Here is a 15,671-nt window from a genome sequence, read left to right as displayed (position 1 = left end):
AATAAGATAACTACACAACAAACATCCCTATTACTCAATAAAACTGGGTGTTCATCTCCCTCAGTCCAAAAACTAGAGCTTTAAAATGACAGACTGTTTTCATAATCAGCTTTTGTCTTGACCACCACACTAACACAGCATGCAGTACTTCCAAATACTGCACACTGGTACATGAAGCAAGCAGATATGGCCTCAGCCTTCTCCCCTGAAAAACAGGAGGGATTAAGGAGAGAAGAGATGTCTCCCATTGAATGCTGCCTTTTACACCCACAGCCAGCATCTCTTAAAGCAGAGAAAAAAAATAGGAGAAATGCATCTTATTTTCTGTGCTCAAATGTAATCAAGTTATTATTGTCTCATGCTGTTGGGTGCAGGACTAATTTCTATGATTACCCTGTTACCATTAATAAAGCTTGAATAAGCCGTGCTTAAGAGTATAATTTTCTTCTAGTGGAAACTATATCCCTTACCTGCTATAAATGTAGAAAATGGTTCCCATGGAAAACTAGCATGAGATCAGCTGAAACCAGACTCACCACTTATACAGCAAAATACCTAATAGTTTTATTCCTTAGAGGAATTTTTTACATCATCTTTGAGACTTTTCTTCAAGAAACTGTCAAATCTGATGAGCAAAGTGTAGCCTGCATGTAAAAATTACCTAATCAGAGTGCCAACTGTCTTAAATTGAGTGGACAGAGAGCATGCAGGCAATTCATGTGTGCCCACTAGAGCAGTTAGGAAATCCAAGCATGCCAGAGTAATGAATTTAGGGTTGGGAGTTTACAGTTTTGGATGACTTTTCTTTAGAGCTGCGTAGAGTAGGCAAAAAGTGTACTCAGGTGAGAGTAGCATTGCTTCATCATATTTCTAACTTAGTTAAGCGTCACAACTCCGAACAATGGACACAGTATTCAAGGCAAGACAGACAGTGGGATTATTCAAAAGGTGTTTATTTAAAACCGGATCTGCAGTTCTGCGGCTCTGCAGTAGCAGCGGCTACAAATCTCGGCAGCAGAGAAAAACAGGTTAGTGACCACAATAATCTGACAGAGATGATTATGAACGAGTGAGTCACTAACCAGGTTTTGCAGTAAAGTCAGTGCCCAGAGAACGAGGTTGATTCCAGCCAGTCGGTTGAAAAGACACAGTTGACGCTGCCAGAGAGTTCCAAACTCTGAAGCCTTAAATGCTACATAACTGGCAGGAGGTCTGATCCAGGCAGATGAAGGAAGGCAGGATAATCCAGGTCAAAGTCAGAAGTCAGATCCAGGTTCAGTCCATAAGAAGAATCCGGCAGGTGTCCAAAGACAGGTTAGGCCAACAGATAGGAACAGTGATGGGCAGGCTCAGAGGTCCAAAAGCAAAAGGATCCAGGATCAGGCAAACAGAACACAATTAGTTAGGCTAAAACTCTCACACCAAGGGCTCAAGAATAATCGGGCTCTGATGACCGGGAGAAAGCAGTTTAAAAAGAAGCTGTAATAGGTGGATATGATGAGCAGTATTGAGAAACTGGGCAGAACTGGCAGGAGAATGAAATGAGCAATCAAGGCAGCCATCAGCGCCAAGATCATGACACTAAGTAAAAAGTAGCCATCCAAGAAATTATTTTAGTAAGAGTAAAGACATATTTGGTTAGAAAGCTCCCCAAGTACTTAACCTATACCTAATAATTAAAACTATGTTATAATGACAGACCAAAATATAAACTTAGAGACTATATTAAAATAATTTAAATAAGCAAACTATTGCAAATACAGGCAGAACAAACATTTTTCCAAAGCATTTAGTTTTACACAAAAGTTGTGAAACTATATTTTCTTCTTACCGTATATAAACTTGATTTCCAAAAAGGTTGAAGTAAGCTTGTGTACAGCAACATTTACTTTAAAGCTATACAGTAGTGTGTAATTTTCAGCGACATCTAACGTCCAGACTGCAGACCGCAGCAACATGAACATCTCACCGCTTCTCCCCCCCAACAGTACGGCGAGCGTTACGGGACAAAATGTCTTCCACGACATCCGCATCACCTACCTTCTCAAGTGATGAGGTTTGTTTACATAGATCATTTTACAGATAGTATTTCATAAGCCTGTGTAGGGTATAGATTTCATGTAGACTTAAGATAATAAATATACCCGTTATTTTTTCTACATGGGCAATCTCGCAATCGCTAGTTTGTTGGCTCTGCGCTGCCGTAGCGCAAAGATGTCTGCCTCCATGGCTGCGAGACCCGCTCCTATGTAATTATAAATAACGAATTCTAAGGCAACGCAAATATTAAGGTTAAGAGGCTGAGCTCGTAGATGATGATAAATAACATAGTTATGTATAATATATTACATTTCTGACTGTATATCCCTGTAATTATTACACACTGTAGCTTTAAAATACACATTAACTGGGTGTCTTTGTCTGAAGCACTTTTTTTAAAACAAGGTTGGTCATTATTTAGTCAAATTTTCCACAATGGATTGAGCAGCCAAACATTGTACTCATGATAATGTAATGATATTTTATTAATAAAATATCCAAGTAAAAGTAAAAAAGTATGTTGCAGTAAAACTACTCCTAAAAGTATGTTTTTGTCAAAAAGTTACTTTTAAGTTACATTAAGTAAATGTAACTGGGTAAATGTAACTAGTTACTACATCCTTTTGCATACCTTCAGATTTATGGTGGACACTAGGGCCACTATTAAATATTCACAGTAGGATAAACTTAAGATTTTCTTATGGTTTTACAGTATTATGAGTACAACTCTAAGCTGCATTATTTTAAAATATCTGGATTTAAAAAGAAACAAAAATTAAATTCTTGCCAAATTGGGGGCTGATCTTTGGCATAAACGTCATACCTGTAGTCGACTAATTGTCAGTGAAAGCTGCTACTAAATAACAGTAGCATTTTACTCCATTGTTGGGTCTCACTCCACATTATGGTGTGCATCCATACAAAGCATTTTTGGCACCAAATGCAATTCAGCTAAATAGTTATGTTGTTTTTTTGTGTTTTACAAAGTGTTTTTTAATGTAGATTTAAAATCATTATGTTCACAAAGAAACAAAAGAAATAACAAGGGTGCACAAAAATTGCTGCTACAGCCTGAGAGGGATTTTTGTCTCACTTAAAATTAATTAAATGCACAATATATTAATTTCCATGACTTCGGACAGGACAACAAACAGAGCAGATTTAAAGTAAAAGTTAACTGAGGGGAAAGGGAGTGTGAGAACCAGGGAGATTGGGAAGAATTTGGTCACCAAATTGTTGAAAATAAAAAAGTGTATGGTTTATGATATTTGTTAGGTGGAGAATCCAGAGAGGTTTTGAGTGGGACACAGAGAGCTGTGGCTGGCAAGCTTAACAGCTGTTTGTGTAATACTTCTCAGTAGGCTGTTGTTAGTACTGGACGTAGGAGGATGGATGTGCAGGCAATGGTTCGGAGGAGCAGTGAAATGGTCTTGGTCAGTGATGGAACGTTGGTAAACAGCAGTTTCAGGAAGGCACAAGCACATGGTTAGCCTGGCTTGTTTGGATTCAGACTTGCAGGAACCAAGTAGTCAGTGGATGATGGTTGGCTCCAGAACAAAAGTGGTCTGTGGGAAAAAAGAACAAGGCTTAGTGTGAAACTCTTCTTTCAAGCTTCGATTTCAGGAGCAAAGATCAGGTCAGGTTCAACCCTTGGTGAGCTATTGCTCTGACACCTTCCTCTTGACTCCTGCCTCCTCTTATGCTTCGCTTGATTGCCAGATAATGGAAACACCTGTGGCTGCAGCCTACCAGTCGCACCCTTCAGAGAGAAAGAAAGAGAAGAATCACAAATAGATCTGTGTACCTGACACAATTAAAAAGTCAAAAATGTGATTTTGAACAGCACAATCACCAAGCTGTTTGTCTCAGTAGCAAGTTCATTGTGTTTTACCGTAATATCTGATGCTATGGGCTGCATGCTCATTTCAAGATGGCATAAACTTTACCATGAACTTAGCATCTGCTATTTGATGACGACATCATGTTGGATGTTTTTGCTCCATCAGCTACCAATGTCCTAAAACACCATTTGCTACCTGTATAGATACCTACTTCCTTTCTGTCCATTTTTTGGGGGTAGAGAAACGATTTCCATACAACTGACTTGAATGAGGGATACTTGCTTGCACACCAACAGGAGCCCACAAAGTAAAGTTTGGTAACCACTGCTTTAACATATTGTGGAGGCTAAACTAGATTGGTTTAGATTAAGGCAAAAGTGTAGCCTGACGTAGTCCTACTAAATTCTAGTCAGAATAGGAGTCTGATACTGCTCCATAGAGCTGTGATTATGGGGCGTGTTTTGAACGAACCAGGAAAAAAAATGCCTCTGCACTCAATTGGATAGACCTATGCCTGACGTATGTTAAGCGACGCATAGTTGTTGTCAACAAAAATCAAAGCGTGCAGTGACACGCCTAGAATAAGAAGATGAGCCTTAATCGCGTTTCTCTGTTCCTCTTTTGAAATTAATTTGCTGTCGATATCTTCTAGAACAGACCTAATAGCAGAATCTACTCACCTCAACTCTCCAGCAGCAGCCATTGTTGTTGTCACCCAAGCGCGCTTTGGTCACGTGGTTGATTACATTACTGTTGATCATCTGTCTATCATTGTATAAAGCCCGCCCTGACAACTTGATTGGATCGGCAGAGAGTGGGCGATAATACTCGCGCTACTATGGAGCACTGCCAGACCGAACTTCCCGACCTCAAACCTTGTGGGCGGGACTAAGTTCGGAATGGCACCCTGGCTAGCAAAAGTGTAGTATTAAATGAATCGGTATTACAATGTCAAAGTCCCAAAAGAAATGTGCTAATCCTTTTTAAAGACTTTAAAGCTGATGCAGACACTTTCCTAATCCAGTCCAATTAAAAATTAGATTTACTTAACAGAAAACATTGTTTGATATACAAAGCTGATGTAGACAGCTAAAAATTGTTCTTCAAAGTGGTTCCTGTTCCTTCAGTTACGCATTGCTTTGTGTTGTTCTATAGCAGAAATTACAATGCAATGTTATCCGGTCTGCAGAGAAGGGGATTGGCTTCATTCTTTCCAGGATCTCTATGCTTCCAGGACTCTGAGGCGTGCAGGGAAGATTGTGGCTGATCCCTCGCATCCCAGCCCCAAACTATACCAGTCACTTCCCTCTAGCAGGAGGCTGCGGTCCAATAGGACCAAAACCTCACTAGTAGCTACACCAACGTAGCATCTGCAGACCTCCTGCATTATATTATAACGCAAAGTCTACTGTGTATATAGTACATAGCTATGTATTGTATATTGTATATCCTATGTTTTATATTGTTTACACAGATCCTGTGTTCTGTATATATATCTAATTTGACTGCACCATCGACACCAAGTCAAATTCCTTGTAAGTGCAAACCTACTTGGCAATAAATTAGATTCTGTTTCTGCATATTTAAAGTTATGTAAAACATATTTTGATTAAAGTTATAGCATTGCATCTAGTAATTTAAACATGTAGTTCAATGCATATCCAAGTAATTTCTGTTCTATCTGCAAGTTGAATGAACCTGTCAAAAAGGGTTTTGTCTCCACTGGTGGCTGTTTTTCTTGCAATGTTTTTCTCTGGAAAATAGGCACACCCATCAGGCCCCATTAGTCTTTACACTGACAGGCCAGCCTTCCACTGAAAGCCTCTGTCTGGCAGAGGTTTCTGATTGCCTCAGACACTAGTCGGATATTTTTACTAACAGGCTAAGACACACTGCCATTTGTTCAGGGCATTTATTGCTGGTGATAATCCTGATTTAAGTTCCCTGCAAGTAAAGAGACACAAAAAACTTTAAATAGTTTCCTATGCTCCTTCTGCAGGTGATAAAACGAGGAGAAGGAAGGTCATGCAGACGGATGTGTCAACAGGTCTTGTAAAAATGTCTGAATATGTTACCTTCTTGTTTTCAGACGGACGCAGCTCTGATGTACGATGCCGTGCATGTGGTGGCAGTGGCAGTGCAGCAGTCGCAGCAAATCACCGTCAGCTCTCTGCAGTGTAATCGCCACAAGCCGTGGCGCTTTGGAGGCCGTTTTATAAACCTTATCAAAGAGGTAAAATGCCAATCACCTTCAGATGGGCTGAACTCTGTAGCTTCTCCTTTGTTGCATGTTTCACGTTATTTATTTTGTTCTTTGTTTTCCTTTCAGTTAACAATTTCAACATTGTTTTCCATAGGAAACATTTTGTCATTGTGTTGATGATCATCGTAATCAAATCTTGACATTTACAGCAATTTTTTTGAAACTGTAATCCGAGGAAAACACTGCTTTACTCACAATGACTATAATTATTTCTAGGATGTTTTATTCCCTCTCTCCCTGTATTTTCTCCATACTTATCTCATTCTATGTTTTTATCAAAACCTTGCTGTCTCCTAACTCGAGTCAGGGTCAGCCGCTTGCTTTGTTCTACAAAGCTCTTTCATTTTGTGGGTAGTATCATTGCAGGTAATTTCACAATAAGCCATTGTTGCAGCCGGTGCTCTCCCATAGCACCACCCCCCGCCCCCACATCCACACCTTATCCTGCTTCTGCCACTGCTCTCAACACCCGTCTGTTCCTCCAAACAGCTTTGATGTTAAACTTCAAGCCCAATGAACCACATGCATAATGAACTTTTACCTGTCAAACCTGTCTCTGTTCTTGCTGCTTTATTGGTGCTTTTTCTGTTGCATAGACAGAAGGTGAGGTAAGAGCCAGATGAATTTAGAAATCAGGATGGAAAATGTTACATTTAGTAAAGTTGGATTTTCTTCAGAAAGGCTACAGTGAAGCAATGGGATTTCAGGAAATGTCTTCTTCCAGGCTCACTGGGATGGCTTGACGGGACGCGTTCTCTTCAATAAGACCAATGGGCTGAGAACAGATTTCGATCTAGACGTCATAAGCCTAAAGGAGGAAGGGCTGGAAAAGGTGTGTCCTTAATGGGTACTGTTTTAGTTAAAAAAACAAAACAACATATTTTATTTTCTTTGAAGTCACAAACTGATGTGAACTTGACACTAAACTGTTATAACAGATTGGAACGTGGGATCCTCCCAGCGGTCTAAATATGACAGAGTCTCACAAAAGCAAGACATCCAACATTACAGACTCCCTTGCAAACAAATCCCTGCGTGTTTCCACTATTCTGGTATAGTAGAGAAACAACACAAGCACTGAACACTCAAACTATGTAATAATTATGTTGCAAAAACACTCTAATTTCTATACCAGCATGTATTTCCTTGACAGGAGGAGCCGTATGTCATGTTCAAGAAGTCGGACAAGCCTCTGTATGGGAATGACCGTTTTGAGGGCTACTGCATCGACCTGCTGAGGGAACTCTCTGGTATCCTGGGGTTTCGCTATGAGGTGCGATTAGTGGAAGATGGAAAGTATGGAGCACTAGACGAGGGCACAGGCCAGTGGAATGGTATGGTGCGGGAGCTCATGGACCATGTGAGTCAATATTCAGCAGGGCGGCATGCATGCTGCAGCACATAGATGTGTTGTTTCCCTTTTCTTTCAGGCTGGAACTCATCTTTTATAAAGTTTGTTATTTCATGTGTAACCTGTGCAGCTCTAAGCAAAAACCTAAAATTCTGCCAAAAGCAGTAAAAAAAATACATGCACTTGCAGGTATTGCCAGATCTTTTAAAAAAACACAGGGTTGTAAAATGAGCCGTTCTGGAGTCTCAGCTTGTTGACTTACCAACCACTTTATTAATTACACCATGCTGATACAATTTTCAATGTTGTTTTAAATTATAATAATATTTGTTTCATTGCATTATTTTCCGATACAATGAAATTTGTCCTTTGTATTTCATCTATTTTTTAAGACTGCCCCTTTCTAGCTCCAGGAAGCATTCTGGGGCTAAGGGTATTGCTCACGGTCTCTGACTAGCAGTAGGAGTTGAAACCCAGGAACTTAATGTTTTTTTAAGGACTCGAACGCTCTAACTACTAGGCCTGCACTTCCCAGGCAGAACTACTTGCCTCCATAACTACCTTAATTATTCAGTGTATACATTCAACAGTGTCTATACATTTTTTGGGAGATTGTGGTTCAGATTTATTAGCTGTATATCCAGGATGCAGTACTCACAGTACTCTCCCACCACCTCCCAAAAACTTCTCTATTTAAGTGATACCATTCTATACCAAATTTATTTATAATGATCCCAACAGGACCAAAGTGCTTCACGCAATCATAAGATAGTCAATCATTAAACAATAAAGTGGTATATAATAGTAGTAATAAAAAAATAAGCAATAATAAAAGAAAAACATTAAGATAATGTCTACATCTCCAATCATATCTGGTGACTGTGGAGACCATGGAAGTACAGGTAATTCATAGTCATGTGGGATATTTCAAGTGAGATGGTATATTATGCTACTTGAACAAGCCAAGAAAATTTTTTTTAACTTCATGTCAGTTGGTCATCATGAGATGAATATGATCAACTTTTTTAGCAGCTTACATAGCATTCATTTGATACTATGCCATACCTATGGCCATTACACTACCATAAACGATCAATTCCTCGAAATGTTCTAGCTGATTTTAAAAATTATCGGACCGGAAAACATTTTTCCAATCTCTCATTGTCCAATTTAGGTGACTATGTATGTAATGTAGCCTCAGTTTAGTGTTCTTAGCAGATAGCAATGACAATCTGTGTGGTATTTTCCCTACTTAAGCTCACTTGCTTCAAGGTTCAACATGTTGAGAGAAGATTTACACAAGTTTGTTGGAAGTTGCTAAATTTTGCTGTGTTTCATTTATATCACCATATGACTCAATGTAACATACCTGAATTAAGTTGCTGTGATTGGCTAATTTGCGAATTATATTAACAAGCAATTAAGGAATATGATTCCACACAAGTGTACCTAACAAAGTGACAGGTGAGTACTGTATATATTTAGGGTTTCATTGATATTCAAAAGGAAGTCAAATACATAAACTGTAAATTTGCTTATGCAAAAATCTAAATGTTTTACAATTCTAAAAATCCTAACAGCTGCGTTTCATAAAAATGAGCTTCAAGTTATATTCAGTTACATTTTAATAGGGCTAATTTTTGCACCAGTCACAGGTTATATAAATCAATTTTTTGCCACTCAAGACTTCAGATTTACTATTAGGTATTATTGTTAGTTTTGCATCATGGTATTATCTGAAACATAAACAGCATGATTGTTTAATATTCATCTTAAACATCTTCTTGCTTCACTGTGAATTTTTCACTGTCAGTGTCCTTTGCCAAATGTAAAGACAATGTCATTGAAATGAAATATTGGCCCATGCTGGTATAAATCATAGAACTTGATATATAAACTTCAGTGATGATGAAAAAATTGCAGCTAAATGTTTGTATAAAATAAAAGATGATTATCTTTTTATTGCTTGAGTAATGAAAGCCATGAGGAAAAGAAATTAGTGCCAACTAATACATCAAAGAAAACCTTGAGTAGGAACTCAAGTAAAAAGGGGTTCACAGAGCTGCTGTTCAAAATTAAATAACTCTTGAAAGGATTATGAGAAAATACTCAGGCACCAGTGCTTAGCAGCAGCCCAAGGGTCTAATGTTATGTTCAGATGGGACACAAGGTTAATTTGTCACAGATTAATCTACAGTAAAGGCGGCTGCCTGTGTGACTCACCTTTGGTGCAAAATAAGAAGGATTAAACATGTTACCTGTAATTTCCAGAAAATCGCTCTTTAGCTGAAACATTGTCAGGTTTTGTTTTTGTAATAGGTTATGTTTTTGTTTATTAACATTTCAAGGGCCTTACAAATAAAAATAATTTGTTTTTTATCCAGTCATATGACTATAATATATTCGTAATTATTCTTTTTTTCTTCGGTTGGTTGGGTGAATGCTTTTTTAAGTATTTGCTCAGTGTTTGTTTTGTTGTTTGTTTTGTTTTTTTGTTTGCTGGATTACCAATTGTTTGGTCTGTTGGTCTGTTTGATTGGTTGGTTAGGGAGAGGAATGTTGTGATGCTAGCTTCAGCGGATTGGTTGAAAGATTGGTTGGTTTTCTAGTCTAATAGGTCTTTGATTAATTTAACGGTTGGTCGGTTATTGAGATGGTTATTAGAATGAGTTTTTTTATACATCTTTTTACCCTGTCAAAGCTAATTCTATTGTCTGATTGCAGAAAGCAGACCTTGCCGTTTCTCCTTTGGCCATCACTTATGCCCGGGAGAAGGTTATCGACTTCTCAAAGCCCTTCATGACTCTGGGGATAAGTATCCTGTACCGCAAGCCCAACGGCACCAATCCTGGGGTCTTCTCTTTCCTCAACCCGCTCTCACCGGATATCTGGATGTATATTCTGCTGGCTTGCTTGGGTGTCAGTTGTGTGCTGTTTGTCATAGCCAGGTAACATGTTAACCCCTCTGAATTTATCCTCATATTTTCTGCCAATCAAGCTGCCTGGCTGTTTTCCCGACAGACGGGTGTTACAAAGTACTGGAGCAAGAAAATACCCCTTAGATTTGTTGTTAATTTAAATTATATTTAATAACACATTTTTCTCCTTAAATACACAAACACTGACACTACGGTGGTCTTATAATATGGCTTATGCTTACAAGTTTGTTTTCCACAAACAGTGCAGCTATAAAATCAGCTGCATATCTCCTGATCAAGTGTGAGAAATGTGTGGTGTTCAGTTTTAAATTTATCTTGATGAACCCCTCCCTCTGAAACCCCCGATGCATGGCTGATGCAGTCTAATGTGTGTTGACCCCAGGGCTCTTTTCCTTTCATCCTGAGAGGTTTGGGTTTAATGCACATCTCAGCAAATGTTACCGGCAAAATGATCACACAAGAGGAATGCAGCAACTGTCACCTAAGTTAGTTCAGAATATGCAAGATTTGAGCATTTGTTTCCGTAGTTGGTAAGGGTAAGTAAGTGGCATAAAATTAATCTAAATGTATTCTGGTTGAAATAAAACACGCCTTCTGTTGTTTTATTAAAATACAATCTTGTAATTCTATGCTTACACTATTCTTTATGTTTGTTGCGAACCATATCAGTCATGCAAATAGACCAGGTCATTTCTAGGAGCCTAAAAATATGCACTCAAGTCAAGTCAGCAGTTTGCTGAGTTGGTTTTCTCATAATTGTGGTATTGATTGCAGAGCTGCCAGATTGATTAAACAATCCCCACAAAAGCAGGGTATATTATTTTCTTTAATCCCTTGCAAATAGAGCGAGTAGAGTGAGCTTATGAAGTCCCAGCTTTGCACAATAAAACACTAAACACCTCCATCTCACCAGGGACTCATGTCTTTGACTCAATTCATTCACATATTTTTCTTGACTAAATAAGCTATCTCATTTCAAAGCTAACAAAATAAAGCAACATATTTCACTCTGCTTTTTATTATTTCCAGCTCTATTTGTGACTGAATCGATTGTTGCTGTTATTTACTAAATAAGCGGTGCTCTCAGATCACAAAACAACATCACCAATGGGAGGCCCCCTCTGTTTAAGATCGAATGATTTAAATTGTATTATCACATGTTTACATGGCTTTGTAATTGTAAGCACTTGTGAGACACATTTGCAGCCAGTCAGGTGGCTACAATTTGTGAAAATCAACCAGGACACTTTTAATACTTGGTCTAGGATGGGAAAGACAACAAATCTATAACCCCAATACAATAAATTGAAACCAACAGAGGGGGTAATGGGGAAAGCATGTTTGTGTTTTTCTTTTCCTATTAGGACAGATGTACAGAAAAAAAAGATGGGGAACAATTCTCTTAAAATTCTGCTCGCAATTTCACATGTCCCATGAGCTGTTTCTGAGGAGGTGACCTTACGTCTGCCTGTTCCTTCCCCACATCCTACTTATTGGTAAGCATGGCAGGACTTTACAGGAATACAGGCCAGCAACAGGAAAAGGTCGTATAGAGCAGCCACCGGGCCCTCACTGGAGCAGAATACGCATGTAGACGAAGACAGACACAAACGCAATCCAATCAAGTGTGCATCTTATAGATCTACGCAGTCTGCATACATCTTCCATCGCCCTCAGTGTGCCTCAGGCAGCAGCTTCACATTATATGTAATAACTGTGAACAACCACATAACTGTGGGAGTTGGGGATGGATGTGACGGTGTCAAGACACATACACAGCAGCTTCATGTGCACAGCTATAAAGGTTCTTTCAGAAATAGTCTTACAGAGTGGATGAGAGCAGGAATAAAAAAGAGGGAAAAGTATGTGCAAGCAAACAAACTGAAATCCACTTAGCTCCACAAGGCCATTGTGTCATTACTGTTGCCTGTGGTTCCAAGGAGACAGAGCTCATTGACATTCCAGTAAATCAGGCATCCTGATGGTGTTGACAGGATGAATTATAGTGTGTCATCACCGCCATGTCCACGCAGATGATTCTCGAGGGGACAGAATTGCAGAAAGCTGCCAAGGAAGGGCAACATCTAAAAAATATTGCTGCATTCTGACTTCATCTGAAATCAGATAATTAGACAACCATGATTAAAGAAAAGATTAAAGCGAGATGAAAAGTCTATATTTATATCTACAGTCATCATGCAATAGCCTTTCACGTTGTTTCATCACAGATTTCCAGTTTCTGGCTTTGTTTATCAAATACACTATGCAACAAACAGCTTACAGCAACATTTTGCATAATTAAAGACTATGAGATTTAATAAAAAAAAGGTTAAAAAATACAAAGAAATCAAAAAGAGAGAAATATCCAGGTTACATAAACATCATTGATTTGTGGTGATACTGTCCCCTAAAGGGACGAGTAAAAGAAAACCATGCCAGCATTATGCTCTCAAAGCATCAAGCATTCAGTCCTCTTTCCTCCTCCCAGTGAAAGATGACTCACCGGGAATAATCATTTTTTTTCTTCCCTCCACATCTCTGCAGACCATCACCTGTGGGTTTTTTTCCCCCTCTTTTTTTTTTTTGCACAACTAAGGTCTTAAATGTGCACTCATCTGTGTAATGAGAGGTTTATGCACTGCAACCCCTCCATAATATCCCTCACTTTGTAATTGTGGACAGACTGTTCTTGCTGACACAGTCCAGTCACGTCCTGCATTGAAATTTTAATTCACCTGAGGAAGTGTACACCCTGCTTTCCCCTGATATCAAACTAATGCACAAGCATGTCAGCCCTTGTGCACTGATTCCAATTTAACTTTTTCAAATGTTGGTGTATTAAAATCAGTAGGTTGTGATAATAGGCCAGCTTTAAATATCACATTACTATTAAGTAAAAGGAAAGTCATACATGCTTTTCAAAATTAGCCATAAAAAAATTCTGAAAACTGGATTGTTCATTTGTATTCAGCCTCCCCTAACCAACCAACAGTTAGTTTCCACCATTTTTGCAGATTTAGAAACCAAAATATTTGTGCATACTGAGTTATAAAAATAGTTCAAACTCAACTGATATTGGATGGAGAGAACATTTTCAAACATTGATTTTCAAGTTTTGCCACAGATCTATTACGCAAGGCATGATGTTTTCCTTAAGATATGACATATCTATACTTAGCAGCCTATAACGCATGCAGTAGTTGGATCAAGTCTGTGACTTTAATACTACAAATTTTGAAAAAATTGAACCATATTTATTCGTTTGAAAAGCATCATATAACATGAAATGTATCCTTATGTCTATTCTCCAGTTTTTCATCCTCATAAATATATAGATCAATTTTCCTACCTCATCCTGAACCTCATTTACCTAATTCTGTAACTCTTATGTATAATAAAGATAAAGTAAAAGCTGGTTTTGAGTGAAGCTGCTTGATATGGCATTCAGTCATTATATATCTTCACCCAGACAAGTCATCCAAACAAACCAATCAATGTGTCTCAAGCTTCCTCTGCATCTTTAAAAGCCACAGTTGACAAATTGGCATCACTTTTCTAAGCAGTCCAAGCCTTTTAAAACACAGCCACGGCTTATTAGCATGCACTAAGTTGCAGAAAAATCTCCTCAACAGCATTACCTGACGGCCTCTCAACTCTGCATAAGCAGTGTTCTCTCTATTAGCCTCTTCAGCACAAACTCAATCAGTTCTCCATGCTTAACACTAACCCAATCACCTTGTGCTAATGCCATGCCACTTTTACTTAGGATAATAAATGGGAAATGTCCACAAGTGACCTAGAGACACCAACAATCTGCCTAGAAAGGCAGCAGATGAATGGGGCTAAAATGGGGTGTTTCATAGGGGAAGCAAAGCCCTGGGGGGTAAAGAGAAAAAGTGTTGGTTGTTAGAAAAGAAAGAGGGCGATAACATGAGGAGAAAGTGAGAGAATAGGAACAAGCTGCTTGCAGGAAGACAACAGATGTCCCATGCAAAAGAAGGGAAAATGTGAGGAACATGCTTTATGTGCAGACGATTGTTGATTGCAGCTGCTGAGGAAACACTCTAGAGTAATTTAATAGTAATGATAGCCAATATCATCAAGTACTGGGACATTATCACCACTGACAGTGTTATTTTAGCGTATTGATCTGTGCCACAATAAACTGATGGCATTTAAATATGCCAATATGTTGATTTCAATGTAAACATGAATGATGTGCTTTTCTTTTTGCAAGAGACCTGATCTCAACAGCTTAAAAGATTTTCTTTTAACACATTAGCAATTACTTTTTCCCTGCTGTTGTTTTCTCTGTAATTGACATCTAGAAATCTAATGCTCTGTGCTCTTTCTACTCATTTTTTATCTCTTTCTGCTCTTTCTTCTGTAGGTTTAGCCCCTATGAGTGGTACAACCCGCACCCATGCAACCCAGACTCTGATGTGGTGGAAAACAATTTTACACTGCTCAACAGTTTCTGGTTTGGAGTTGGGGCTCTCATGCAGCAAGGTATTTGCCTCAGCCTTTGGCTACAGTGGATCTGTAAAGCTGAAGCTCTCTATACCCCACTGGACTTAAGGGCTGGATGCTTTAACAACAAAAAAAACTAGTGGCAAAAGAAAAAGACGTCAGTGGATGTTTGGCAGCTCTTTGTTTGCACAGGCTAAACATACTTTTCTACACAAGATACACATATGATAGAGGTTCTCAGTTTGTCAGGAAGTAACTTGAACCTTTAGGTTTTTGTAATCTTTAAAATTGTCACATTCAAAATATCAAATCAAATTTCTCACATTCTGAAAGGCTTCTATTTTGATGTCTCCATTTTATATTGAATTTATTGTTATTTATTTCTTCCACAAAAAAAAGTTGCTATCTGCTCTTCCCTCTATAACCTGAAATCCTGGAGTCTGAGCTGAAGTTTGATGGCTGTTCCCTTTTTTTATCTGTAAAGTTTTATTGAATAATTTATGTTGTGGGTTTTGGCCTGGCTCAGAGGGAAACTTAAAACACATTGTTTATATGACGGCAGCACTTACCTTAATACAGTGGAGATTACAAGCCCGTGATTAAACAACTGCCAATATCCAGCCTCCTCTTCTCTTGCCAGTGGCCTATCAGCACCTTGAGCTCAGCGGGGTGTGGAGTCAGGATGTGAGGTTACCTTGGGTGCATGACTCTCTGGCTCTCACTTCTCCACACTATTCTGTATAATCAATACCAACCGTGTTTGATTT

The 15,671-nt window shown here is 38.7% G+C and overlaps 1 protein-coding gene across 2 annotated transcripts in view; it reads left to right on the top strand.

The window, feature by feature from the left end:
* LOC119779140 (glutamate receptor ionotropic, kainate 2-like) overlaps positions 1-15,671 on the top strand; it is a 112,580-nt gene that overhangs the window by 77,599 nt on the left and 19,310 nt on the right. For both annotated transcript variants that reach the window (XM_038278676.1, XM_038278674.1), the window contains exons 7-12: positions 5,971-6,114; positions 6,869-6,976; positions 7,083-7,196; positions 7,298-7,504; positions 10,220-10,443; positions 14,825-14,943. In XM_038278676.1, the coding sequence (XP_038134604.1) occupies positions 5,971-6,114; positions 6,869-6,976; positions 7,083-7,196; positions 7,298-7,504; positions 10,220-10,443; positions 14,825-14,943 (916 nt within the window). The remainder of the gene's footprint in view (positions 1-5,970; positions 6,115-6,868; positions 6,977-7,082; positions 7,197-7,297; positions 7,505-10,219; positions 10,444-14,824; positions 14,944-15,671) is intronic.

This window comes from Cyprinodon tularosa, unplaced genomic scaffold, assembly GCF_016077235.1.
Source record: "Cyprinodon tularosa strain WSP-4 unplaced genomic scaffold, ASM1607723v1 ctg143, whole genome shotgun sequence".
Taxonomy (NCBI): domain Eukaryota; kingdom Metazoa; phylum Chordata; class Actinopteri; order Cyprinodontiformes; family Cyprinodontidae; genus Cyprinodon; species Cyprinodon tularosa.
This window is presented reverse-complemented; position numbering and strand designations above follow the sequence as displayed.